The 27,433-nt window shown below is 43.4% G+C and overlaps 1 protein-coding gene across 1 annotated transcript in view; it reads left to right on the top strand.

The window, feature by feature from the left end:
- The first annotated feature begins 3,001 nt into the window (after window positions 1–3,001).
- LOC146360080 (spermatogenesis-associated protein 7 homolog) overlaps window positions 3,002–27,433 on the top strand; it is a 74,913-nt gene continuing 50,481 nt past the window's right edge. The window contains exons 1-2 of the mRNA XM_084821222.1: window positions 3,002–3,070; window positions 17,890–17,982. Of these exons, the coding sequence (XP_084677348.1) occupies window positions 3,010–3,070; window positions 17,890–17,982 (154 nt within the window). The 5' untranslated portion in view covers window positions 3,002–3,009. The remainder of the gene's footprint in view (window positions 3,071–17,889; window positions 17,983–27,433) is intronic.

The raw sequence follows: 27,433 nt of genomic DNA on the forward strand, positions 1-27,433 counted from the left end.
AGAGGGGCAGCAGTGATGGCACCCAGCACTTGTGTTTTGGGGAGGGGGGCTGCTAGCTTCTTCAAAGCTTCGAAGAAGGCTGTGAGATGACATTGCATAGGTTCCTCAGCACTCCCCATTTCCTCAGCAACAAGCAAAGGGCTGGATGTGCGCACACTTGTCTGATCTCGGAAGCTCAGCAGGGTCAGTCCTGGTCAGTGGTTGGATGGGAGACCGCCTGGGAATCAGGCTTCCTGCACTGAGCAGTGGGTTGTTCTCTTCCTTCAAATGACACTAACTTTTACCTCCTTCTATCCCCTGCTTTGTCTTTTTAAAAAAATTAAGGATCAGAACTGAGTGTCTGTACACACCCTTCCCCCCATTCTAGTTTAACTGGTGCTGTAATGTTTTCTCACGGCCCCAGTCCCGGGCACTCACTTACTCGGGAGTAAGCCACATTGAACTCAATGGAACGTACTACTGAGTAGACATAAGATCACCCTGTAAATCTGCAAGCCTCGAGTAAGCCCCATTGAGCCCCATAGGGTGCTCTGGAACAAAAGAGAACATTGCTTCTGAGCTTGGAGGGGTGGGGGATCAGAGGTGTCTCCCTTCATTGCAGGGAGGCATTTTACCCTCTGCTCCCTTGGATTGAGAAATGCAGAGGGAGGAGATGCTCAGGTTGGGAGGTGGGGCTGCTTGCACCTTCAAAGACTGCCCAGTGAAGAATTTTATGCTTGTGTGTGGAGAAATCAGGCTGGAGAAGGTCTATTCTTCAAAGATTTGAAGATCTGAAAATTCGAAGTTAATGACTTAATTTAAAAAAAAAAATAACTTACAGGGTGATCATATGTCTACTCAGTAGTAAGTTCCATTGAGTTCAGTGTGGCTTACTTCTGAGTAAGTGAGTGCCCAGGATTGGGGTTGAGAGAAAACATTACAGCACCAGTTAAGCTAGAATGGGGCGCACGGCACTCAGTTGTGATCCTTAATTTTGTTTTAAAAAAAAGCCAAAGCAGGGGACAGAAGGGGGTAAAAGTTAGTGTCATTTGAAGGGAGAGAACAACCCCCTGCTCAGTTCAGGAAGCCTGATTCCCTTGCAGTCTCCCATGGGGATGTCAGAGAATTCCTCCACGGACTCCAGTGAGGCCGGATTCTGGCAGAATCCATGGCGGAACGGCCTCCCCCCCACTACCCCGCAGAATCCCCCCAGGACAGAGCGTACCTGGCAGCAGATGCAGCGGCTCTGGTGGCTCCGGTGGCTGATGCGGTGGCAGCTCCGGCTGGTTTCCGTCATAGTGGCTGCCATTTGCGTGGCTGCCTTACTTTAGTAAATAAATACTAAAATAAAGTCAGTAAATACTTATGTAGCCTATCACGGCAAAGAGCAGTGGCGCATATGGCGGCCACTATGCCATTTGCACCTCTTCTCTTTGCTGTGTCAGGCTATATAAGTATTTACATAGCCTATCATGAAGAAAGGCAGCCACACAAATGGCGTAGCGGCTGCCATTTATGTGGCTGCCTTTTGTTGTGATAGGCTACGTAAATACTTACGTAGCCTGTCATGGCTTGGCGGCCGGTGTAGCGGCCACCATTTGCGGCCACAGCAGCTGGAATTCCGGCTGCAGCCGGCCCTGGCCAGTGGCTCCGCAGAGTCGGCCGGGGAGGATTCCAGGGGGAGGGATGGAGCACTTCCCCCCCCACTGCGGATATCCTGGAATGGAGCCAGGTAAGGCTTTCGTACATCCCTAGTCTCCCATCCGAAATTCTGACCAGGGCTGACCCAGCTGAGCTTCCTAGATCAGGCAAGAGCCAGCACCTCTAGCCCTCTGCTGGTTGGTGATAAAACTTCCAGTGCTAAGGACCCTATGCTGTCAGTAGCCGGAAGACCAGATGGGGGCATCTAGAGATGTGATTGGACAGGAAGAAAATATATTCACTTCCTCATTTAGGCCGTGATAGTCTATGTAAATACTTACATAGCCTATCACGGCTAACGCAGGGATGCCATTTGTGTCCCTGCGGAGGCCGTGATAGGCTACATAAGTATTTACGTAGCCTATCACAGCAAAAAAAAAAGGGAACGCAAATGGCGGCCACCATAGCCGCTGCCATTTGTGTTCCTGTTTTTTTTGCCATGATAGGCTACGTAAATATTTACGTAGCCTATCACGGCAAAAAAAAACAGGGGCACAAATGGCATAGCGGCCACCATTTGCGCCCCTGTCTTTCACCGTGATAGGCTATGTAAATATTATCACGGCCAAAAACATGAACGCAAATGGCGGCCACCGTAGCCGCTGCCATTTGCATCCGCAGGCTCCAGACGCCTGCGAATGCACCCGGCCGGCGCCTCTGTGGAGTTGCCGCGGAACAGAGCCAGCCAGGTTAGGATTTCAGGGGGAGGTGCGGAGCAACCCTGAAGTTTCAAGTTCTGTGTGACCTGGGAAAGCAGGTTTTCAGGTAGTGTATACTCCGCTTTTCTTGCTTCGTGTGCTGCTGACAGACCAAAATCAAGATGTAACCAGAAAGCGCTTCTCATTCCATTTGCATGTAGATTGGGCCCAGAATAAAACCTAGCAGCAATGCAGGGATTTAAAATACAGAGTGCTAAAAAGCTGGGAAATTAAAAATGTCTTCATCTGGTGCCAAAGGGAGTACAATGTGGGTGCTAGGTGAACAACTGTAATGTTGCCAGCAGTCGTATCTCCACGGGAGTATTCTGTCATCGGGATGCCACAACCAAGAAGGTTCTCTCTGTTGACACATAATGTACCTAAAGTACCTGGATAAGAGTCTCCTCTAACAAGCAGGTTGGTATAGCGAGAGATGCTCCTGAATATATTTGGGTCCTAGTTCCTTGATATCTACAAGCCCTGTCTTCTGTACATACATACTATGCTATACTCTCTACTGGCACTACTGTTTTCTTGAATTTTATGCAGTGTATGAACAAAAATGACAAAACTAGTAAAACTTAATATTTCCTGTTTATACCCATTTTTCCCTCAAGGGTCCCAGACAGCAATGATTCCCAAGTATTCTTTGATGGGGCCTTTCAAAGGACATATGAGTATCAAAAGTAGCCGTAAGTATTAACACGTTCAGAAAGAGAAGAGCTAGGCATTTTTATTTTTTATCACCACAGATGAAATGTGCACAAGAGGTACAGAAATGCTGCTACCATTTACCTAGCATACCTGGGATATTTAATGTGGCTCTGAATAATTAGGAGGTTTAGCACAGAAGATATTTTCAGACAGCAATCTTTCCATTTCAGTACTTTAGATTAAAATAGCTTTAAAACTGATTGGGTTTTAAAAAAACCTTAAGATTTGGTTTGCAATTGCTGTAGTGTTTTGGGAGTGTTATATATATAATTCAAAGTCACGAGTTAGTTGGTCATCCCTTTTTGACTCTCTTCCCATTGACTGACTCTCATGAAATACACTTCACTGGAAAGCTCTTGACAGCAGATTCCATGAGTAGCAACGGTTTTCATTATAATTCAAAGCTGGGAATTTATTTATGTCTATAAATCTTCTTTTCTTTTTTTAGGAATGAGGCTATCTTCTATAACAATGTACCATATAGTTTGGTTGTTAATATAAAAAAGTCAAGTATAATTAAACAAACATAATTCATTGCAAATTGGAGCAAAATGAAATATGAACACAAAAAAAGTCTCTGTACACCTTTGTAAACACAGTTGCAGGCCAAAGTACAATGATATGCCAGTAACATACAGCCTGTAAGCAATCATGGAGGGATTAAGAGATACTTACACTTTGAATTAGGGATGTCAGAGAATTCCGCCACGGATCTCAGTGAGGCCGAATGCCAGTGCATTCGGCCCCCCAAACTCTGTGGCGGAATGGCCTGCTACCCCCCTGGCCCCCTGTGGATCCCCCCAGGGATGAGACTTACCTGTGGCGGATCTTCTGGGCGGCGGCGGCAGCTCTGGCGGCGGTTTCGGTGGCTGCGGTGACTGGTCTTCCGACCAGCTGCTGCCGCCGCCATTTCCAGGCTTGTAAAAAAAAAAAAAAGACATGATAGGCTACGTAAAGATTTACATAGCCTATCATGGCTAGGTTTAAAAAAAAACACACACACAACGTGATAGGCTACATAAATCTTTACATAGCTTATCATGGCTGGGTTTTAAAAAAAACAACCGCATACACAAATGGCGGCAGCTACGGCCACTGCCATTTGCGTTCCTTATTTTTGCCGTCTTACTATACGTAAATATTTATGTAGACTATGCGGTAAAAGTAAAGGGGAACGCAAATAGCATAGCGGGTGCTATTTGTGTCCCTTTTTAATTCACCGTTTTAGCCTACATAAATATTTACGTAGGCTAAAACGGCGAATCAAAAAGGGACGCAAATAGCACCTGCTACGCTATTTGCGTTCCCCTTTACTTTCACCATCATAGTCTATGTAAATATTTATGTAGATTAAGACGGTAAAAATAAGGAACGCAAATGACAGCGGCCGTAGCCGCCATTTGCATATGCGTTTTTTTTTGTTTTTTGTTTACCCAGAGCCCTCCGCGGCCAGAAATCTGGCTGCGGACGGCTCTGGCCTGGCTGGGCCTGGCTGGCTGCTCCACGGAGCTGCCACAGAGCACAGCCAGCCGCGGAGGATTCCGGGGGGGAGGAACGGAGCGCCTCCCCCCCCACCATCAACATAATCCGCGAAAGTTAAGTGACTTTCATACATCCATACTTTGAATGTTTCAATAAACACAGCTAAGTAAATCCTTTCGTTAGATTTGGTTTTTCTCCGTGAACTGCAGGGAAGCAACTGGTTTATTGCATAACTGAAAGCTAGGCAATGATATTGTGCAAACAGACAAGGTAGAGTTTGGGGAAGCTTTAAATAGAGTTGGGAGTCCTAGGAATGGGTGAGAAATTAGTTCAGTTTGCATTTTAATGTGAACTTACAAAATTCACACTTCCCAAACCAAGACATGAAACAGAACACAGTTATTACAGTGCTATCATCACTTTCCTGAATTTTGTGATGCAATTTGCAAAACAAAAAAAATGCATATAATAGGCACAAAAATCTGTATATTAGGGGAAAGCGCACACGAAATACATTATGCTGGGGAAATTTGCTTGCAAAAAAAGTGTACACTAGGAAAAGTGTGTACAAAAATGCATATATTGGGAGAAATGTGTATGAAAATGCATACAAATTTTTGTATAGACTTTTAGGGCAAAAAGCCCAAACTGATGCAGAAACTGGGTGGAACGAACCTAAACTTGAAAAAATGAGACACTGAGCGGAATCAAACTTGACAGATTTGTCCATCCCAGGTTTGGACTACAGCATTTACAGGGCACTCAGAAATAACAAATGCAGAGCATTTTGTTTATTAAAAATTGACAGTCAATATTACATTCTCAGTTACGTTATTTTGAATTGATATGCTGCTTTCAGTATAGCAAGCAACATTCCAAAGATGCCTCTAGAATAAAAATGTTTTGAAAATGGTGAGGAGGGGTTCTAAAAGGCTCAAGGCTTCTGCACTAGTTCTGGGCTTAACTCAAGGTACTGCCGATGACATTTTTTTAAAAATATAAAGATAGATTTATATCCTGTAACCCTTCAGCATTAACGTTCTCAGGGCAGCTCACAACAAGAAAAATCAAAATAATGATCTAATCCATAAAAATCAAAGCCAAAATGACACCAACAGATAAAACCACAGTCCAAACAATAAAAGAGAGCTTAAACATTCAGGAATACAGTAGCTTAAAAGATCTTAAAAGAACTAAAAGCAGGAGAGAATAAAAAGGTCTTTCCCTAGTGCTGGAAAGTCAGCAGTGTAGGCACCAAGGATGCTCTTTTCTGGGCAGAGCATTCCTAAGGCAGGTCATCACCACCACAAATATCCTCTCTGCCTGTCATGTTCCCCCTTATCTCAGAGGACAGCGTCAGGCAATGATCTCAGTGACTGGGTGGACTGATGTGGGAGGAGGAGGTCCAAGCAAGTACCTGAGTCCCAGACTGTGTGGAGTTTAAAGGTAGGCACGAGCACCTGGAATTGAGCTCAGAAACAAACTGGGAACCAGTGAAGTAGTATTAACACTGGCAACTGATTTAACACTGATCTCACTGCCCGGCCCCATTCAGCAGTCTAGCAGCTATATTCTGAACTAGCTGGCTTTCCAGAACTATCTTCAAGGCCAGCCACATGTATAACACACTGTAGTAGTCTAGTTTCAAGATTATCAGATCATGACACATAAAGCCTTGAACAATCTCGGTCCAGTATACTTGAGAGACTCACTTTACCCCTATGTTTATTTATTTATTTCATTTTTATACCGCCCAATAGCTGAGGATCTCTGGGTGGTTCACAAAATTGAAACCACAAAAATACAACATGTTCCACTATGACCTTTGCAATCAGCCAGAAACATATTCTTCAGTATTTCATCATTTCATTAACAGAAATGTTCTTGGTGGTTGATTCTCAATTTTGGAATCTTTCTCTAGAAACTTACCAAGCCTGTACATCTTCCAAAAGAGGTGTAAGATATTTTTTATTTATGCTTGTTTTTTGTGGCTAGACATTTGGGATGGGGAGAAATTCATTTCCATTTTGGATCAGAATTTACCAGTTTGCACCTCTTGGAACTGAATGTGAACCTGAACACAATGAACGGTTCGGATGATATGCTGCGGGCACCCAGACGCATATGCAAAACAGACCATGGGTTATGTGAGGGTTGTTTAAGCCTCACATAATCCACACTCAGTGGGTTCACACAACATGACAACCCCCAAGTGGGGGTTGCATATTCAAAATGGTGCTGCTCCCACTGCAGCCTCACCATGCTTTAAATACTTCATGGTGAGCTGTTGTTGGAACAGCCCCATTATGTGGTCTGAAGTCTGTACTTTTCTCAGCTTGTGACATGATTTGCACAACAAAAATGCATTCAGAAAATGCATACATTTGAAAAATGCACACGAACATGCTTTAATCAATGGGAGAAAATCCATATATTTAAAATGTGCACAATTGGTATGTGCATTTGGGAAAATGTGCATGGAAATACACATTAATTTTTGGGTGAAAAAAACTACTAAGCTTGCAGTCTGGTATGGACACAAGGCAGAATGAGCTTCAAGATGGAAATCGCAGATTTGAGTTTTGCTGATTCACACATCCCTACTAGAGTTAGGGAATAATAGGGTAGAATTATCCACCCCAAGTCCTTGGGGTGGGATGGCTATAAATACAATTAACTAATTACTAATTAATACATTGAGACCTCCTGGTTTTCATGCCAATAACTGCTGTAAAATAACTGCTGGGCAGAAGTACTACACGCAGATTTATGTGGCTACTTATGATTTCCTTCTCCAGCCCCCCAAAAGAACCCCAGTTTGAATACAGAGACTGGGGGGCTGTGATTGGAACATGCTACCGTACACCGAGATCTTCATTTTGCATTCCAGTGCAATTCATTTCTTATTCCCATTCAGTGGTATTCTAAATGCCACTAGAAACATAATGCATTATTCATGTGACTATTTCATGTCCGCATTCAATCCAGGCTACCCCAAGGCCATGCACACAACCAGCTTCCTTGGGGCCCGAGCTTCTTCTTTTCTTTTTTTTCTACTCCCACCCACCACTTTTTTTTTTAAACTGAGCATCTAAGAGGAATGGCAGCATGTTTGTAGCTAAAAGCATGATGAGGAACAAAGTAACCTCGCTGTTGCATTTCTGTTCGTAGATTTTTGCTCATGCTAGGGGCATGCTTTATGGCTCTGCTCGTGCATCAATCAAACACTATTATTGCTTCTTTCAGATTTATGACAGGAAATTTATTACTTAAGATATGATTTATTCACGATATAATATGCCAAAGAAATCTATTTCAGTTTAGTCTGCAGATACAGGATAAATTAGTAACTACAATTCTTCAGTTGTAACTGCACAATATATTGACTTTGGAATATGAAAAGTATCCTTGCTGAGATAACTATTGACACTTTTTACTACTGCTAGTTTATTACGCTCTGTGCTCCCTTAGCTGATTTCATAGATGTAGTCCATTTTAGAGAAAAGAAAAGAAATTAGTTTCTACAGCAAATAATAATACCTATTACAGACAGGCAGGCATAGAATGGACTATGTCTACATAGAGCATCGCATGCTTATAAATTCCCACGTTCAGTTCTCAACCTCATGGTTTTCAGAGGCAAGACAGGGGACAGATGGCTGAGAAAAGCCTGCATAGCTGCTCCCTGTCAGAGTTGTCAGTACTGACCTAAATGGTCCATTGGTCTGGTTCAATATTATCAGTCAATCAAAAATATATTTATCTTGCATCCCATCTTTCTGACAATACTCAGGGCAGCTTACATCCTAACATATTATTAAAAACCCAATCAGTAACAATCTTTATAAAATATAAAACCCTGGGTCTAACATTCTGTTAAACTTTGTAACAGGGGTGGGCAACATACAGCATATGCCCCCTATTTGGGGGGGGTCTCCTGCCCCCCCCCACTCCCCATTGCCGCCGTTGTGCCACTGAGATTCATGGTGGCAAATAACTGGCCATTTGAAACCAGATTCCAGCAGCAAGCAGCTACGGAGGGTTAAAAAGGACTTTTTTGTCTTGAAAACAAGCTAGAGATTTATCCTTTTCACCCTCTGTAGTTGTTTGCCACTGAAATGCTTTGGCAAACTGACAATTTTTTGCTGCTGACAAATTTGGCATAGTAGCAGCAGCTAAAGTGCAGCCTGCAGGGGTTCCGGAGGGGGGGTTGAAAGTGGCCCCCAGGTGCCATGAAGTTGTCCACCCCTCCTCTAGAACCTGAAACAGATAGGGACTAGCTCATAACTCAGTGGGATCCATTGAGAACTATGGGGTAAAGTAAATGAGGTGCTCTCTGAGATACAGTTGGGTTCAGAAACAGAGATGTGGTAGCATGAACCAGTGAGTTGTATTTCCAACAGGTGGTCCCAGTTAAACTTCTAGCAGCTGCATTCTGTACCAACTGCAGTTTCTCAGCCCTCTTCAAAGAAAGCCCCATATATAACACGTTACAGTCGTCTAACAGGGAGGTTAGCAGAGCATGCTGTCATGTTCCCTTGGCCCCCTCCTTCCTCATGCGCACACACACAAGAAGAGAGGCTTCAGTCTCACACCTTTAATTCACTATCAACAGGTTCATTACAGATGCAAATCCTCGAAGACTCTCTGGCTACAAAGGAATGGCAACAGGGGATCCAAATGGGAGCTACGATGTTGCCAGCAGTTTGAAACAAGACTTGCTGGCTAGAATAATTTAGGGAAGGATGCCCCTCCTTTCCCTGATGCTCCCCTACGTTGACCCTCACGCATCGCCAACCGGATCAACCATCTGGGCTCTGCCTCTAACTTTTCCCTCTTGGATCTGCACTGCAGTCTAGCATTCCTCAGGTCACACCCCGCACTCTCCTCCTCCTCCTGGGTTGTCACAGAGGAGGGAAAGGGGGGAAACACCCTTTAAGCTGGGTGTTAGCATCCTGAGAAGCACACCTATCCATATCTGAACTCGCTCAGGAAGATGCCTCTCTGGTTCTGGCTGTTCCCCTTCTGAATCTGAACTGCTAACTATCTCCATACGCTCAGAATCAATCCCGACACAGGGCTAGAACTCTGCCTTCCCCGGACAGTTGCAGCTGGTGTATCAAACAAAGTTAGTAGAAGTTCTCCATGCCATTGAGGCTGTTAGTGACAAAACTGGATCTAGGAGCATCCCAAAATGTAAACATAATCTTACAGCTCCAAAGGGGCTGTCAATCCCAGTGATATACCCCAGCATGCACAATTCTATCCCACACTAACAGCCAAAATCTTGAAAAGGGGTATCAGGACTCATACTCCTTTTGTGCTGGGCTTTGTATCATAAGAGCTGTACTGATTGTAGCCATTATGCCTTTCAGCCATGAAATCTTATTAACATTAATTAGCCCCTCTCATTTCATCAGTTGTTTGACAATGTATGCATATTCTGATGGAGCCTCAGTAAATCTTAGGTTATTCCTTTCACCATGCTCAGGTCTGAGGAAACGTGTTTTCTCCCATCCTGCAGAAACATTCTTGATGTAACTGTCATCACACCACATAGAACCTGCCTTCCCTCCAGCAACAATTCTACCATAGAATGTACATGCCAGAGGGTGCATTATACATTTCCCTCAATTTTTCTAACCTTCAATTTGGCTGCTATTCCTGAATACTATAATTCAAACAATAACTTCGGAATTCTGATGGGCATTCTGAAATTTGCTCTGCTTTCGAAGAATCTGCTTTTAACTCACAGTATTCAGTCTTTCATGCCAAACCATCTACATCATTATGAGTCAAGCCATTTTTGTTTTTGTCATATATACAAGATATATAAATCTTAGGGAATTCCAGTATGAATGGAGCTAATCAGAACTTAGTTATCCAGCAGCTTTCACACTTCCTGAATGTTCCAATGTAGGGAGAGAAAATGTGTATGGCTATTTTGAGAGGAAAATACTTTTTAAAATATGTATTTAAAAATAAGTATTAAAATATATAATGTCTTTCCGATATTTGTGAACAGTGCTGAATGTAAGTCTCTCTCTACAGCACCCCAGCCACTGTCCACAGGGCAGACTCTTTCCAACCCCAGGGTCAACCTGTGGCTGGCTGACCAGGCTCTCCTCGTCCGAAAGCCTCTCCGTGCCACCTGCTCACACCTTCCTCCTCACACCTCCTTTCCCCCCTCCTCCTCCCACTCATGCACACTCTTCCGCCAGTCACTCCCTCACTCTCCCCCTCTGCACGTTTCCTGTGTGGGGGTCTGAATGGGGTCTGAATGGGAAAGCCCACCTCCTCCCCCCACATTCTGGGCTGAGAGTGCAAGAGGAGCTGGGGCAAAGGGAAGAGGGCGCCTAGAGAGAGGGGCAGGAAAAAGGGAGAGGGGGGGAAGCGTGTTGCGGGGTCAGTGGGTGGGAGAGTAAAGAGAATGTGTGCACTGCTGCAGCTGAATGTAAGTCTTTATATCTAACAATTGTTGAAGATCAAGAATCTCCTAATACCACTGTGTTATTTGATGAGTTAATGGAAGCCATGGTCAATTGCATGCCTAAGGATATTTCAGTGACAAGAACTGACAGTGCTGCTCTTATAAGATTGGAAACGTGGTTTGATAATTCCTGTTATAAGTTGCAGACGATATTGAGAGGGTTTATCTTAATCAAGACTAGGTTTATCGCATCTCCTGAAACAAATTACAGGATACTGTGAAACTAATTCATTGGGCATTAACTACGGGAAAACCAAGGTGATGAAAAGGAAAAGTAAGTACAAATGGCAGCTAAATGGGCAGGATGTTGAACAAGTCTGGTCATAGTGCCTCTCCAAGGACCGAGATCTGTTGGAGGGGCCCTCCTCTGCATCCCACCAGTGTGAGATGTACACTAAGGTGGAACATGGGAGAGGGCCTTCTCTGCTGTGACAACCCAGTTGTGGAATGCCCTCCCCTTGGAGGCCCGATTGGCACAGACACTGGTTTCATTTCGGTGCCAAGTTAAAACATGGCTTTTCACCAAAGCCTTTGAGGACTAATTGGATTCCCTGCGTTTGCACACTGTTTTAACTGTTTTATTGTTTTAGATTTTAAATTGGTATTAGATAGCTTAACAATTTAACATGTTTTAGCTGTTTAAATTATTTATTGTTTTATACTGTTTAAATTGATTTTACCTGTACACCACCTTGAGATCTTAAAGATATTTAAAACATATACATGATATAAATAAATAGATAGATAGATAGATAGATAGATAGATAGATAGACAGACAGACAGACAGACAGATACTTGACTCTTCCCTAACATCCCAGATTCACCACTTTGAATTATATGGATGAAAGGCAAGGGATATAAATGTAGCCATTTAAAAAAAAAATACTAAGCACTACAAATGTGAATGGGGCTCACAGACCCTCAGAAGTACAGAACAGATTGTGCAAGTTATTTGTTCCCTTATGAGAGGAGTCTTATGTTCTACATGAGATGGATGGTTAGCCACAGATTATATTTGTTAGTTAGGGCCAATTATTGTTTAAGCACCATCTTTCACTTCCGTTATACTAAAGGAGGGAAGTATGTCCCAGTTGCTATCAGGTTTACCAGGCTAAGGTTTATATACCCAAGTTTATATGGAGCATCAATATGGTATACCGATCATCTTAATCAGTATGAAAAACTGCAAGCATGCTTTTTAAGGAAAAGATGCGTGGTAGGTACCTCTTTCAATCTGGAGGCAGGATTATGCACAGTAGCAGGCATCGCATGGAAGCAGATGCTATGTTCCTGGCTGTGCCACTGTTTGAGCGACACAATCAGCACATTTGCCTGCGTAACTTTGATTAATTCTTATGACTCTAAGGGGAATAAAGGTATTCCTGAGTTACTACACAGGCTTGGTTTTTTGATCAACATTTGATCAACAGTGGAGCAATTGCAAGCCATGTGTTTAATTATATAGAGAAGTCAGGATATAAACAGACAGAAGCGAACTGCGTTTGTTCACATTTAGTTTATCAGCCGACATTTTCCGACTTGTTGCAAAGTGCTCAGTATTTACAGAATCTGGCTATTCCAAAGTACCATACGGCTTTCACCTTAGCTAGGGCCAGATCTACACCTTGTGTCATATCATTAGGATCCTGTCATGGTAGCACTATATCCCTCTTACACTTTTATACCTCATAGAATACACAATGACATTTGTGGTGATATATTGGATAATGTGGAATAAAAAGCAGGAAACAACGCTACAAAAACAGTGTATTGAATTTGTGATGTGCCCCAACAGTTATCAGTGCATTTCAATACTGCTGTAGAGCAGGACTGTAGATCTAGCCTAGGTTTAATGTGATGCAGTTCTGATTGTTAGAAGGCCAATATGGAGGAATACTCACTGCTCTAAGATCTGCCATTGTGGTTCTGGGAATGTTGAAACTTCGACACACGCAGCGTTTTACTGTAATTATCAGGGAGCCAGAGCAAAACTGATTCAGCCAATTCTGGCATCTTATCCTGGTTGTTCAGATGTGGCGCTGCTTCTGTTATGTCTCAATCCAGAAGGTTGCGATGTTTTTAAACAGAGCTTTAAAAATTAGACCTAAGATGCTTACAAATGCTGATCCTTGATTTTGCTCATTTAACATTTCAAATTTGCTCATTTATATGTATGCAACTGCTGTCCCTATACTGTTACGAGCATATATTTTGTTTGCATGTGCATTTTCCTTTTATTTGTAAAGAAATGTAAATGGTCTGTGGGCTAATTTTAAATACACGATCTATTTCTCTGTCTCTATATCTTTCTATCTACCTACATTGAAAAGAGAATTATCATACTGATTTTATTTTAAATTGCCAATTAATGTGGAAATGAGACAGAACAGAATTATAGGCGAAAGCGTGCAAAAGTGACATGGACCAGAAATAGACTGATTTACTCACCGCCTCACTAAAAACAACAACCCCCCTCTCTTTCATGGAATTTTTATTTATTTATTTTATTATTTTATTTATTTTATTGCATTTATACCCCGCCTTTTTTCCTCTTGCAAGGAGCCCAAGGCGGCTTACATTATCCTCCTCCTCCTCTCCATTTTATCCTCACAACAACAACCCTGTGAGGTAGGTTGGGCTGAGAGTCTGTGACTGGCCCAAAGTCACCCAGTGAGCTTCCATGGCCGAGTGGGGACTAGAACCCGGATCTCCCGGCTCCCAGCCCATCACTCTCACCACTACGCCACACTGGCTCTCTTCTCACACTTCTCACATTCTCACACTGGAATCAGACCATTGGTCCATCTTGACCACTGTTCTTACAAGTAAACACAAGAACAGCTGTTCTACACGTTCTACAGCTGTTCTTACAGCCTTAAGACTACAAAACCAATGGTGTCATGCAAGTGTGAGCAAAACACACATATGCACAAATGTTCAGGGCCTTTCACTGAAGTGAGCAAATGACTATTTTGGAAGAATGCTAGTCAGTCTCTACCAATTTTGTCTAGATGGCCAATACTAGAAAATTGTGAGTACTTTGTATGTATACCAAAAGATCTTCCACCACCACCACCGAAGTGTGGATTTTTAGGCATGGCCAAATGTTTTCCTCCCTACAAGTAACCTTAAACACTCTCTAAAATAGAGAGAAACATTAAATGGAATGGGCCCACCATCATTTCTAAGTTGTGGATTTTTTTTAAAAAAAAAACAACTGCTACAATCCTACACACGCTTATTTGGGAATAAGCCCTACTGAATCAGTGGGAGTTATTTCTAAATAATTATGCATTGGATTACATTACAAACTAATTTTCAGTAACAGTAGAAGGTCTAATTTACATTACCAAAGAAATGATACTATATATACAAAGCCCATTTTGCAAAGGCCAGTGAGTGCATGGTGGTAGATGAAACAGAAACCAAGATGACCCATCCAACTCCATGTTTCCGGAAATGCCATTCATTTGCTGGTTTCATGTATATATTGTTGATACATTCCAGTCAGGAAGGCTGAACTGCTGCACAACCAAATGCTGGTGTGAATGGGAAATGCATTCAGGAAAACTACTTTAATGATGCTACAGCCATTTTGGCTTCAAGTTGCAAAACAGGTCACTTCAACCTACAGTGCCCATCAGCCAGGTAGGAACACTCAGTAGGATTGCTTTTATTCTTGCCTTCCTACCTCTAACAAAAATGCTGGAGACTAAATGGTAATTAAAATTGCCTCTCGGGGACACAGAGGATTAAACAGTCAATCACTTCTCTAGCTTCAGCTGCAAACCCAGACTTAAACAGACCTAGTCATATAGATCAGGGAAGGAGAGCAAGTTCAGACTTTTACCCTAATGTTTTTAAAAGGGTAATGTTATTTCCCCAGAACTATCCAGCCACAATGCCGCCGTGTCATGCTTGGAAGAAGAATCCTCAAGTGGAAAATGGCACTGTTCATAGAAAAGCTAGAAATAAGTGAAAAGAATAGATATTTTATAGAGATGGAAAAGCAAAAAAAATCCCTTTAATTCTTGATAATATTTTTGCTCCTCCCAGTTTGAAACCATTCAATCAGTTGTCTCTGAATTAAGTGTCGAATACATCCTACTGTATATTTTGGAAAGTAAAATCTTATTTTCTTCAATGCTGACAACAGCTAGTGGTAAACATAAATCTTACTGGGCAGTATCCAAAGCTGCTTGTCCATGAGTGGGTCCCACTGCCACTTCCATTCCATGAGCAGCCAGCCCCACCAATTATGTTATGCAAGTGGTGCCCACCGTTTCTTCAATGGAGATTTAGTGGCTTTCAGGAACAGGGCAGGTTGATGGAATTGGTTGCACAATGGAATTGGTGCGGTTGGTCACTGGTGGGCGGTCACAATTGGATACTGCTCTCAGCCTTCTTAATTTTATTTTAAAGAAGCCTTTGCTTAATAGTAAAATTTGCTATTATAAAACATGGACCTAATGGCATAATTATTCAACAAGCAAAAGCTTGTGTTGGCCCCTTGTTTCCTCCTGGAAGTGAGTTACACCCCACACACGCGCACGCACACATGCTCTTACTATGGGTGCCATCAACCTATATCTCAAAAAGCATTGAGCTGAGCATAGGTGGCGGCTTCTGAAGGATAAATAGGGATGGGCAAATCTTTCAGGCTTTCCAGTGCTAAGTTTGTTCCATTCCAATTCCACATCAGACTGTGACTTTTATTTAGTCCACATGAAAATTCATACACATTCTTTTTGCAGATGTACTCATTTCCCCCCCCACACACACACACACACACATTGAATAAAGCATTTTACATGCATTTTAAATATACAGATTTTTGTGTACATTTTTAATGTGCGCATTTCTTGCACATGTGTGTGTGTGTGTGTATATATATATATATATGCAAACTGCATCTCACACCTCGGAAATGATGGATTTTGGCAACAAATTGCATCCCAGTTTGTGTTTAGGTTTGGGAAGTGCAAATTTGGTATGCTTGCATTGAAATTTCAACCAAACAAATTCCTCAGCCATCCCTAAGGATAAAAGTCTTCTGAAAGGAGAGAAGTCGAGTGAAAAAGACATAGCTCTTGATTCCTTTCCAGTCCCAGTCAAAGCCAGTAAGTGGCTGTGTTAAAATTGTCAACTGGGAAAAGGCTCAAGCAGAAGGCTGACTTTTTCTGAACTATGAAGGCTTTGGACCAATGGTTTGCGCCATTCATACCTGTTTAAGTGGAATGTTCCCCTGAATTTCTATGAGCATCCTGCACATTGTTGACTCTATGGAGGAGGCACAAGACTCATATCACATCCCATAGCATTCCTCTCACATCCTTGCGGTTGGGTCTCAATCCATTGCTCCACCAGTGGAAGGACACCACTTGGGGAAGAGGACAGCTGCATCCTCTCCTCCCCTCTGCAGCTCCCCACACACGTTCCACTCCTGCTCCAGAGGATTGCAGAATGCCCTGGAACAGATCTGGAGGGCACATGGGGCCATAAGGGAGAGAAGGGGATGTAGAATTCAGTACTTTGCCCAAACTTGTAATTACCACTTTGGAATATAAATTTGCCTAGCTCATAACATTCGGATGTAATATGAATGGAAAAACTGAACACTTTTTCTCTCTAAAGTTTATCTACAGGTTGGAAGGTAAATGAAGCTCTGTGTAGACAGAGAGAAAGCCTTTTTTTTTTTTTTTTTTACTTAAGTCTATTTTTAGTCCAGCTTGACAAAATGTTAGATGAATTTTTACACCAATCAACAAAACGTTAGATGAATTTTTACACCAATCGAATATAATGGAAACGTTATGAGTCATTAGAACCCTTGTGGGGAGGGATGACGGTTTTTGTTTTGTTTTTAGAGCTCCCTAGAAACACTGAAATTGGTGACTCGTTTTCAGATTCAACAGAGGGGTCTTCATCCATTACTGTTAACTTCCAGAAGCAACCTAGGAACACAGGATACCTATAAGCTGCCTTCTACCAGGAGACTCTTTTGTCCATCTAACCCAGTTTATTCTGACTGCAGGGTCCTGGAGCAAAGGTTTTTCTCATCACTTGCTACCTGATGTCAGGGACTGAACCTGACACCTTGTACCTGCAACACATTGAATTATGGCACCAAAAGGTTCCTTTCCAATATTGCTGCCAACTCTTAAAAAAAATGCAGGCACCTGGGCTTGGCTAGAGGAGTAGAGCCCAGTGGTTATGGGTGGCTCTGGAGGTGGAGCCTGGTAAATTTGGGAGGATATTGGGTAACGCTCAGACCTGTCCATTCACCTGAAGCAGCCTTCCCCAACCTCGTGCCCTCCAAGTGTGTTGGATTCCAAATTCAAGAATTTCTATCTCTTCTCACTTAGTTTTCTTTAATCTGACTCCAATGAACATTCTGAAAAACAAATGTCGAAAAAAAAACCTAGCTCCATATTTGTATTGCAGTAAAAAATAAACACACATACATTTCTTTCTGCTTTTTCACCTTGATCCCTAGCTTTTAAATCTTTCCAAATGAAGATTATATTGAAGATTAAACAACAAACATAATATTCTCCCAAGAGCAAGAACGGCAGATAATACATAAAGAAATTGTGATTTAATAAGAATACATAGAAAGAACTCATACATTATTTATTGCAAACTATAGTGGTTGAGTAATCAAAGAGAGAGAAAAAAGCCATTTGAATTATCACTTATTTTGCTGCAGGTTCCTCAGACAGCAAATTTATTTCTTTGCATGTGTAAGAATTCAAAACTTTTGGTATTAATGTGCAAGATATTTCTTAAATCCATTGACTGAAATAAAGTTTTTGTTTTCTTAGCATTCTCTCCTAGTTCTTCCTGCAAGCTGTCAAGTCAGTACATCATTCAAGATCACATGGCTACACATTACAGAAAATTGCTATCTGCCAAAGGTATTTGGAATACAGAATAACTATGCCCATCAAGCTCATAGCTGCAATCTAACATGCATCTGGTCTCACTGGAGGAAGGCTGGCTATTTTGCAATCAGAACAACATAGATATTATTTCTCAAAACTCAGACCAAACCAGGGGTGACAGTATATTGCAAAGGATCATATTGCCAAACGTGATATTGTTTAATTCTCAGTTTTGTCTAGAAAACCAAATACTCACATTTTCGACAGTTTTAAGTGGATTTGGGCAAAATCTATGGGGAACTACACCTGTGCAAGCCCCAATGACATGAATGGGATTTTTTTTTTTTTAATTGCCAGGGATGTGTGAAAGCTACAGTAAATTCAGTTGTTATTAGCCTGGGCCTCATCTGGTGTGGCGCAGAGTGGTAGGTGGCAGTATTGCAACCGAAACTCTCCCCACGACCTGAGTTCAATCCCAGCGGAAGCCGGGTCTCGGTTAGCCGGCTCAGGTCGACTCAGCCTTCCATCCTTCCGAGGTTGGTAAAATGAGTACCCAGCTTGCTGGGGAAAAGGTAGTCATGACTGGGGAAGGCAATGGCAAACCACCCTGCTATAGTCTGCCATGAAAACGCCAGTGTAAGCGGCGTCCCTCTAGGGGTCAGCAATGACCCGGTGCTTGCACAGGAGGAAACTTTCCTTTCTTTCCATCTGGCCTAGTTCCTGGTCTTTCCAGTCATTGGGCAGTATCCAGTGGAGCCATTGCACATGCAGCCCCTCCCATCAATTCCATTGTGCAAGAGGCAGCCATCGCTTGCACAATTGAGATGTAACACTTCCTATAGAAAGCCCTGAAATGAGTGGAAACACTTATTTCTGGATCGGGACAGGCCAGTGAAGCAAGCTTTTGCAACCTGCCCCATGCCAGAAATGAGCTTTTTTCCAGTTGCTCCTGGAAGTGCTAAATCTCCATTACGCATGTGGTGGGTCTCGCTTGCAGAATGGAATCACTGTGGGCACAGCGCCCTGCTGGATGCTGCCCTCTGTCGGTTAACATAATTCTACCATGCTGCGTGCTGAGCCTTGGCTACAGACAGCATAGCACAGCTAGACCTTATATTTTACCACTATCTCTTGCAAGAGTTTTGTTCTTGAGATTCCAAGACAAAAGTCATATCTGGCATGTCGGGTGGCCACTTACATACCACCAAGAAAGGGGAAATCTTTCACCAAAAAAAAGGGACAAAAGAGGACACCAATTTGCATATCATATGCATATGCAAATTTATATGTATAAATAAAAATTAGAAATAATACGAATAATTGAAGTAGAAATGCAATCATAGAATAGTAGGGTTGGAAGGTGCCTACAAGACCATCGATTCCAACCCCCTGCTCAATGCAGGAATCTAAGTCAGAGTATCCCTGATAGATGGGTGTCCAGCCTCATCTTGAATGTCTCCAGTGTGGGAGAGCCCACCACCTCCCTAGGGAATTGGTTCCATTGCGTATTGCTCTAACAGTCAGGAGGTTTTTCCTGATGTTCAGCTGGAATCTGGTTTCCTGTAACTTGAGCCCATTATTCTGTGTCCTGCACTCTGGGAGGATCAAGAAGAGATCCTGGCCTTCCTCTCTGTGGCAACCTTTCAAGTACTTGAAGAGTGCTATCATCTCTCCCCTCAATCTTCTCTTCTCAAGGCTAAACATGCTCAGTTCTTTCAGTCTTTCCACATAGGGCTTTGTTTCCTGTCTCCTGATCAACTTTGTTGCCCTCCTCTGAACCCTCTCCAGTTTGTCTACATCCTTCTTAAAGTGCAGTGCCCAGAACTGGGCACAGTACTCCAGATGAGGCCTAACCAGTGCTGAGTAGAGGGGAACTAGTACTTCACATGAATTGGAAGCTATACTTCTATTAATGCAGCCCCAAATAGCATTTGCCTTTTTTGCAGCCACACCACATTGTTGGCTCATATTTAGCTTGTGATCTACAACGGTTCCAAGATCCTACTTGCTTGTAGTATTTTTGAGCCATGTATTCCCCATCTTGTAACTGTGCATTTGGTTTCTTTTTCCTAGGTGCAGTTGGCATTTATCCCTATTAAATTTCATTCTGTTGTTTTCTGCCCAGTGCTCCAGCCTATCAAGATCACTTTGAATTTTGTTTCTGTCTTCCAGGGTATTAGCTATCCCATCCAGTTTTGTGTCATCTGCAAATTTGATAAGCATTCCCTGAACCTCCTCCTCCAAGTCATTAATAAAAATGTTGAAGACCATTGGGCCCAGGACTGAGCCCTGCAATATCCTGCTCGTTACTTCTCCCCAGTTTAAGAAGATCCCATTGATAAGCACTCTTTGAGTCCAATTCTGTAGCGAACTGTGGATCCACCTGATCACTGTTTCATCTAGCCCACTTTGAGCTAGTTTGCTCATCAGGATATCATGGGGCACTTTGTCGAAAGCTTTGCTGAAGTCGAGGTATATGATGTCCACAGCATTCCCACAGTCCACAAGGGAGGTTACCTGATCAAAGAATGAGATCAGATTAGTCTGGCAGGATTTGTTCTTGACAAATCCATGTTGGCTTTGAGTAATCACTGCATTGTTTTCAAGGTGCTTACAGATGGATTGCTTTATCATCTGCTCCAGAATTTTCCCAGGGATTGATGTCAGACTGACTGGTCTGTAGTTCCCAGGTTCCTCCTTTTGCCCTTTTTGAAGATAGGGACAACATTAGCCCTCCTCCAGTCATCTGGCACTTCACCTGTCCTCCATGATTTCTCAAAGAGAATGGACAGTGGTTCTGAGAGTTCTTTTGCCAGATCCTTTATTACTGTAGGATGCAGTTCATCTGGCCCTGGAGATTTGAACTCATTCGAAGTCATTAGGTGTTCCTTGACCATATGCCTATCGATCTCGAGTTGCAATCCTGCCCCTTCAGCCTGTACTTCGCCTTTGTCAGGAGGTACATAAACCCTCTTTCGGGAGAAGACTGAGCCAAAGTAGGAATTGAGTACTTCTGCCTTTTCTTTGTCATCTGTTATCATTTTGCCATCCTTATTTAGTAGTTGAACCACCATTTCTTTTCTCTGTCTTTTACTATGCACGTATCTGAACAAAGCCTTTTTGTTGCTTTTAGCATCCCTCGCTAACCACAGCTCGTTCTCAGTTTTAGCCTTCCTGATGACATCCCTGCAACTCTGTGCTACCTGCCTGTATCTTCCTTTGTAGCTTGGCCTTCCTCCCACTTCCTATAGGAAGTGCTTTTTTCTGAGCTTTTTTGTTTTCAGGTTATCTCTAAGCTTTTTTTGAAACCACATTGGCTTCTTCTGTTGTCTTCCACCTTTTTTTCTTGTTGGAATTGTTTGTAATTGTCCCTTTAGAATTTCCTTTTTTAAAAACTCCTACCCATCTTGGACTCCTTTTCTCGTTAGAGTCGCTTCCCATGGGACCTTACTGTTCATTGTTCTGAGTTTATTAAAATCAGCTTTCCTAAAATCCAGGGTACATGTTTGGATACACTCGGCTTTTGCTTCCTTTAGAACCAAGAACTCAAGTATAACATGGTCGCTTTCCCGCAGAGTTCCTGTAACTGCTACTTTATCCACTAAGTCATCTCTGTTGGTTAGGATCAAGTCAAGGATAGCCAATCCTCTAGTTCCTTCCTCTGCTTTCTGTAGGAGGAAGTTATCAGCAACACAAGTCAGGAATCTCTTGGAGGGGCCATGTTTTGCAGAATTTGTCTCCCAACAAATATCGGGGAAATTGAAGTCCCCCATTACTACTACATCATGCTTCCTTAAAACATTGGCAATTTGCTTTTCAAAAGTTTCATCCTCATCTTCTCCTTGATTGGGTGGCGGGTAGTAGACTCCGACCACCATGTTCCTTTGATTCTTTGCTCCATTTATTTTAACCCAGATGCTCTCAATGGGGCTACCAAGCTCATCCTCCTGTATTTCTGTGCAGAGATATGTATTTTTAACATACAGTGCAACCCCACCTCCCTTTGTGTTTCTCTTGTTCTTTTTGAACCAGTTATATTCTTCTCAGCTGTATTGGGAAGACTGACCAGGTGATCTGTGTGCCTGCTCAGTCTGCTCTCCAGGTACTGTTAATGGGCAACTTCTTCATTCTAATAGTTTTTTAAATAATTGAACAGGACATGGATTGGACAGTGCTTCAAATAGAAGGTACCTTCAAATAGAGGACTGTGAAATAGAGGACTGCCCCTTGTAGAGTAGAACTTACATTATACTGTGGGATCTTGGGCCTACAGATGTCCTACAATTGTATTCCAATAAAAGCTGTGTTCCTGCAAATTTTCAGATTTTATGGGGATCCTTTGCATGGAAATGCTGCAAAACCCAGGCCAGGCCCAGAAAGTCATCCCTTCCCCTCTGTGGTTAGGGTGGCAACTTATGTATCACCCCCACCCCAAAAAAGAGGCCAGAAAATTGCATAATATTTGCATATGTATTTGTATACTTGCAAATTTGGAAATAATTATAGTGTGAATGTTTGAGGCCTACAGAGGCAAAGGGTGGGGGGAAGTCAGGATTAAAGGCCTGGAGTTTTTGATTTGGAGGGGGTATCGCTGAAAGGAGTAGTTTGATTTCTCTGGTTAGGTTTCAGTTTCGTTTCCCCAGTTAAATTTCATTTCTTTGCATTTGAATCAGTACCTTCGATTTTGAGGGAGGAGGGTATATAAAGAGAGAGGCAGCCAGTAAGAGCAGAGTCAGAGAGAGCAGGAAGAAGCAGCCTGGAGAAGTGTAAATGAGCTAGGGTAAAGGAACTTACATTTTGCAACTTTTATTTTCTCTTAATGCTTTTAGTATCACTCAGCACTATCATGTAAATACCTTTAGTTGTTATTTGCTTGCTTTAATGTACTAGTAAACTGTTGTGGTTAAGCCCTGTGTCTAGAGTGTCAATGACCCCATGCTTACAGCTTTAACCCCATGTTACTGGACAGGGGAAGGTAAAAGAAGGAAGGTGGGACTCTTAAGGAGTGAAAGACTTCTCTTTGAGAAGTCGCTCAGGGGTTCCAGATCATAAGGGAAACCCTGCAAGATAGTTTAAAAAGAAATACAGTCCATCTCAGCATAGCGGGGAAGACTGTACTGGGTGACTTGTGTGCCTGCCTGCCCAGTTGGGTGCCCAGGTGCTAGCTGTTGATGGGCAGCTTCAGGGCCTCTGTGGTTCTTTATCTTTAAACTGGACCTTAGTTGTTGTTGTTGTTGTTCAGTCATTCAGTCGTGTCCGACTCTTTGTCACCCAATGGACCATAGCACGCCAGGCCTTCCTGTCCTCGGCTCTCTCGCGGAGTGTGCTCAAGTTCATATTCATTGCATCGGTGATGCTATCTAGCCATCTCATCCTCTGCCGTCCCCTTCTCCTTTTGCCTTCAATCTTTCCCAGCATCAGGGTCTTTTCCAGGGAGTTTTCTCTTCGCATTAGGTGGCCAAAATATTTGAGCTTCAGCTTCAGCTTCAGTATCTGTCCTTCCAATGAGCACTCAGGGTTGATTTCCTTTAGGACTGACTGATTTGACCTCCTTGCAGCCCAGGGGACTCGTAAGAGTCTTCTCCAGAACCACAGTTCGAAAGCATCAATTCTTCGGCGCTCAGCCTTCCTTATAGTCCAGCTCTCACAGCCATACATTGCTACTGGGAAAACCATAGCTTTGATTATACGAACCTTGGTCGATAAGGTGATGTCTCCGCTTCTTCCTATGCTGTCTAGGTTTGCCATAGCTTTCCTCCCAAGGAGCAAGCGTCTTTTAATTTCATGGCTACAGTCACTGTCTGCGGTGATCTTGGAGCCCAAGAAAATAAAATCTGTCACTGCTTCCATTTCTTCCCCTTCTATATGCCAGGAAGTGATGGGGCCAGATGCCATGATCTTAGTTTTTTTAATGTTGAGTTTCAAACCAGCTTTTGCACTCTCCACTTTCACCCTCAACAAGAGGCTCTTTAGATCCTCTTTGCTTTAGACTAGGGATGTACGAAACACTTACCTGGTTTTGTCCAAGGACATCTGTGTGGGGGGAGGCGCTCCGTCCCTCCCCCCAAAATCCTCGTTTGGGGGGGAGGCGCTCTGTCCCTCCCCCCCGGAATCCTGCCTGGCAAGCTCCGCTCTGTGGCCAGGCTGCGGAGCCGCCAGCCAGGCCAACCCACAGCGGGGCCTCCAGCCGGTGCCAGGCTGCTGGGGACGCAAATGGTGTCCTGAGTAGGGGACGCCATTTGCATCCCTATGGTAGCCCATGATAGGCTACGTAAATATTTACGTAGCCTATCACAGCTAAAGCGGGGATGCAAATGGTGTCCCCTACACCATTTGCGTTCCCGCTTTAGCTGTCATTGGCTATGTAAATATTTATGTAGCCTATCACGGAGAAAACGGGAACACAAATGGCATAGGGGACGCCATTTGCGTCCCCGCTTTAGCCGTGATAGGCTACGTAAATATTTACTTAGCCTATCACAGGCTACCATAGGGACGCAAATGGCATCCCCTACTCAGGATGCCATTTGCGTCCGCAGCAGCCTGGCAGCGGCTGGAGCTGCCGCCGCCGCTGGAGCCACTGCCGCAGCCGCAGCCGGAGCTGCCGCCAGGTAGGCTCTGTTGCAGGGGGCTTTCACGGGGTGGTGGGTTGGATTGCTCCTTTCCTCCACGGATTCCGGGGGGCTGAATTCACTGGAATTCGGCCCCCTGGGATCCGTGGCGGAATTCTCTAACATCCCTACTTTAGACATTCCTTCAAATACAGGACAGTCCTCTGACAACCTTTCAAATACAGGTTTGTCCTCTGTAAAGAATGACATGTGGCCACCCTACTTGTGGTGCACCAATCCCTTCAGCTCCCAATTTAAAGCTGAGCTGAAATGCTTCTGGTTACACGTTGGTCTACCTCATCACAAGGTGTCTCTACCTCTCTCTTTCTCTCTCTCTCTCTTTAAACTTTCGTCATGCATAGGCTTGCCTGTCCCCCTTCTGCTTGCTGTTTGAAGTAACCTTTGTCCACCTTTGGCCTAATACATGTAAATCACACAGAAAAGAAACAGCTAGGACGGCCGCAGCCCAAGAATCCAAGCTTTCTCATTTATGCTCATAAATGTGCAAAACATCTGAACTACCTGAGGGTAGCACAGGGCGGCCTCCGTAGTTCACACCTGTTACATTCTCTTCGAAGTTGAGCAGCTCCCTCTCACTGCTGTATCTCACCATGTCATGAAGGAGGATAAAATGGAGCCCAATAGAACATGACGGAACTAATTCAAGGGCATGATATGACCTTCGGTGGATTCTTTCAGCCTGTTGCATTCCTTGGCGCTGAAGCCAAAATTTATAGGGATGAATTCCTGGCGCACCAGGACCTCAGGTAGTATATCTCATTTGTCCAACGGCAGTTTTGGGTTTATTTCACTCCAGTAATGAAACTGCTCACTCTAGCAAAATTAAGCATGTTCCCTTTCCACTGCAAGCTGCAAATCACAGTTCCATCACACCAAGATTTCAGACGTTCAAGGTAGTTGGAAGAAATATTCCTCAAAATTCATTTTCAAGCTCTTAAATGCTGTGCAGACCCATATTAAAAAGCCAAAATACCATTATTAAAACACAGAAAGTGTTCCTTTTCATGTATCCCTAATCACTTCCATAAATTCTAGGCTAAAGAGGGAAATGTAGGAAGACTGTAACCTTGCAAAACAATATAACAATAAATAAATATGAAAATATAGCAATATGAATTTTGCCTCTTCATCCAGAAGGCTTAGGACATGCAAAAAAAAAAAAAGTTTAATCCTAAATTTCTGTAAAAGCGGGACCTGCATTAAAACGGTGGAGTGTGGAGTGTTCTTTTTCCATTAGCCAGCCATGCCCCCACTCCATGACGCTCCATTGCTTTCCATTCCCACCTGGTTTTCTGTCCCTCACCCAGGGCCAGCCCTAGGATAAATAGTGCCCTGGGTGAGGAGTGCCTTTGGTGCCCCCCACCCCGGTCAGTTTTGCAGCGCCACTCAGAGGATTTATGGGATCTGGTGTAGTTGTGATATCCATTGAGAATGACATTGCTCAAAACCTTGGTATCGCAGCCGCCACTGTGCTACAGTTTGCACAAGCCAAAGTTCGAAAAGCCACATTCTGAGCAGTGACCGTGCACATGCAACACAGCAGGACTATCGCAGGCTTGTAGCAAATATTTTTAGTTTTGTAGCAGTTCCTATCTTTTGGTAAGCGTTCTTTATTTTAGAATATCCATTATTTAAAATAATAAAGGAAAGTTATAAATAAATAAAGCCAGCTGACCTCTTACAGCTTACAGCTTTATTTTATTGTTATTTATATAGTGCTTATAGTGTTTACAAAGGGCCGCGGTGGCTTAGTGGTTAAGACGCTGAACTGCAGACTGGAAGGTCGGCAGGACAGCAGTTCGAGACCCGAGTGCCGCGTGACGGAGTGAGCTCCCGTCTTCAGTCCCAGCTCCTGCCAACCTAGCAGTTCGAAAGCAAGAAATGGCAAGTAGATAAATAGGCGCCGCTTCGGCAGGAAAGGTAACCGTGTTCCGTGCACCTCAGTGTTCTGTCATGCCGGCCACATGACCATGGAAGCGTCTTCGGACAGCGCTGGCTCTTGGGCTTAGAAATGGAGATGAGCACCACACCCTAGAGTCGGACACGACTGGTTGGGGACACCTTTTATAGTGTTTACAGCATTTGAAGTGCTACGCGCTCAGTAATGCTGCCTCAAAGTAAAGCTGCGTTCCACCGATTTTTACCTAGTGCAAATGACATCGAAGTGGAAATTGAAAGAGAAAAATATTTCAAAGCTAATTAAAGGAAGATCATTATTGTAGTTAGTACCCAAACAGCCAGTAGAACCTTGAAAGAAAGGTTACAGACACTTACTTTTTACCACACTAGCTCACTGCAGACAGTACATTAAAAAAACACTGTCACCGAGCTCAGCTTGGCACCCCCCTCAGCTTGGTGCCTCGGGTGCCCTGCCAGCTCGCCCACCCCCAAGGCCAGCTCTGCCTCCACTCCCGCCCTAACTGTCAGTGAGCCTTCTCTGACAGCTGGGGATGATGAGCCCTTATTGGCCTGTTTATTGGTCCACCATCGCTGCCCAAGGATTTTTTTGCTACAGGCTTTTCTTCAATTCTGACAAACCTTGGAGTTCGCCCATGCCTACTGAAACCTATCTCTTGTGTGGGAGGTGCAGTTTTGGCTTCATAAGCAATGGCACTCACAACCTGAACATCAGAAAGAGAGGGGATAGTGTAATAGATTCCCTCCTTCCTAGAATGCTAGTTGGTTTAATCATCACCACCTGAAATCAGCTCAGGTTAAAATTTCCAGAGGGGTAGCTGCATTAATCTGTTGCAGCAAAAACAACAAAAGTTTTTGCGGCACCTTAAAGACTAACCAGTTTATTCTGGTACAAGCTTTTGTGGACCGTAGTCTACAAAAGCTTATGCCATAAT

Source organism: Heloderma suspectum, chromosome 1 (genome assembly GCF_057233095.1).
Source record: "Heloderma suspectum isolate Gila_16-S chromosome 1, 16-S_ref, whole genome shotgun sequence".
In the NCBI taxonomy this organism is placed as follows: Eukaryota; Metazoa; Chordata; class Lepidosauria; order Squamata; family Helodermatidae; genus Heloderma; species Heloderma suspectum.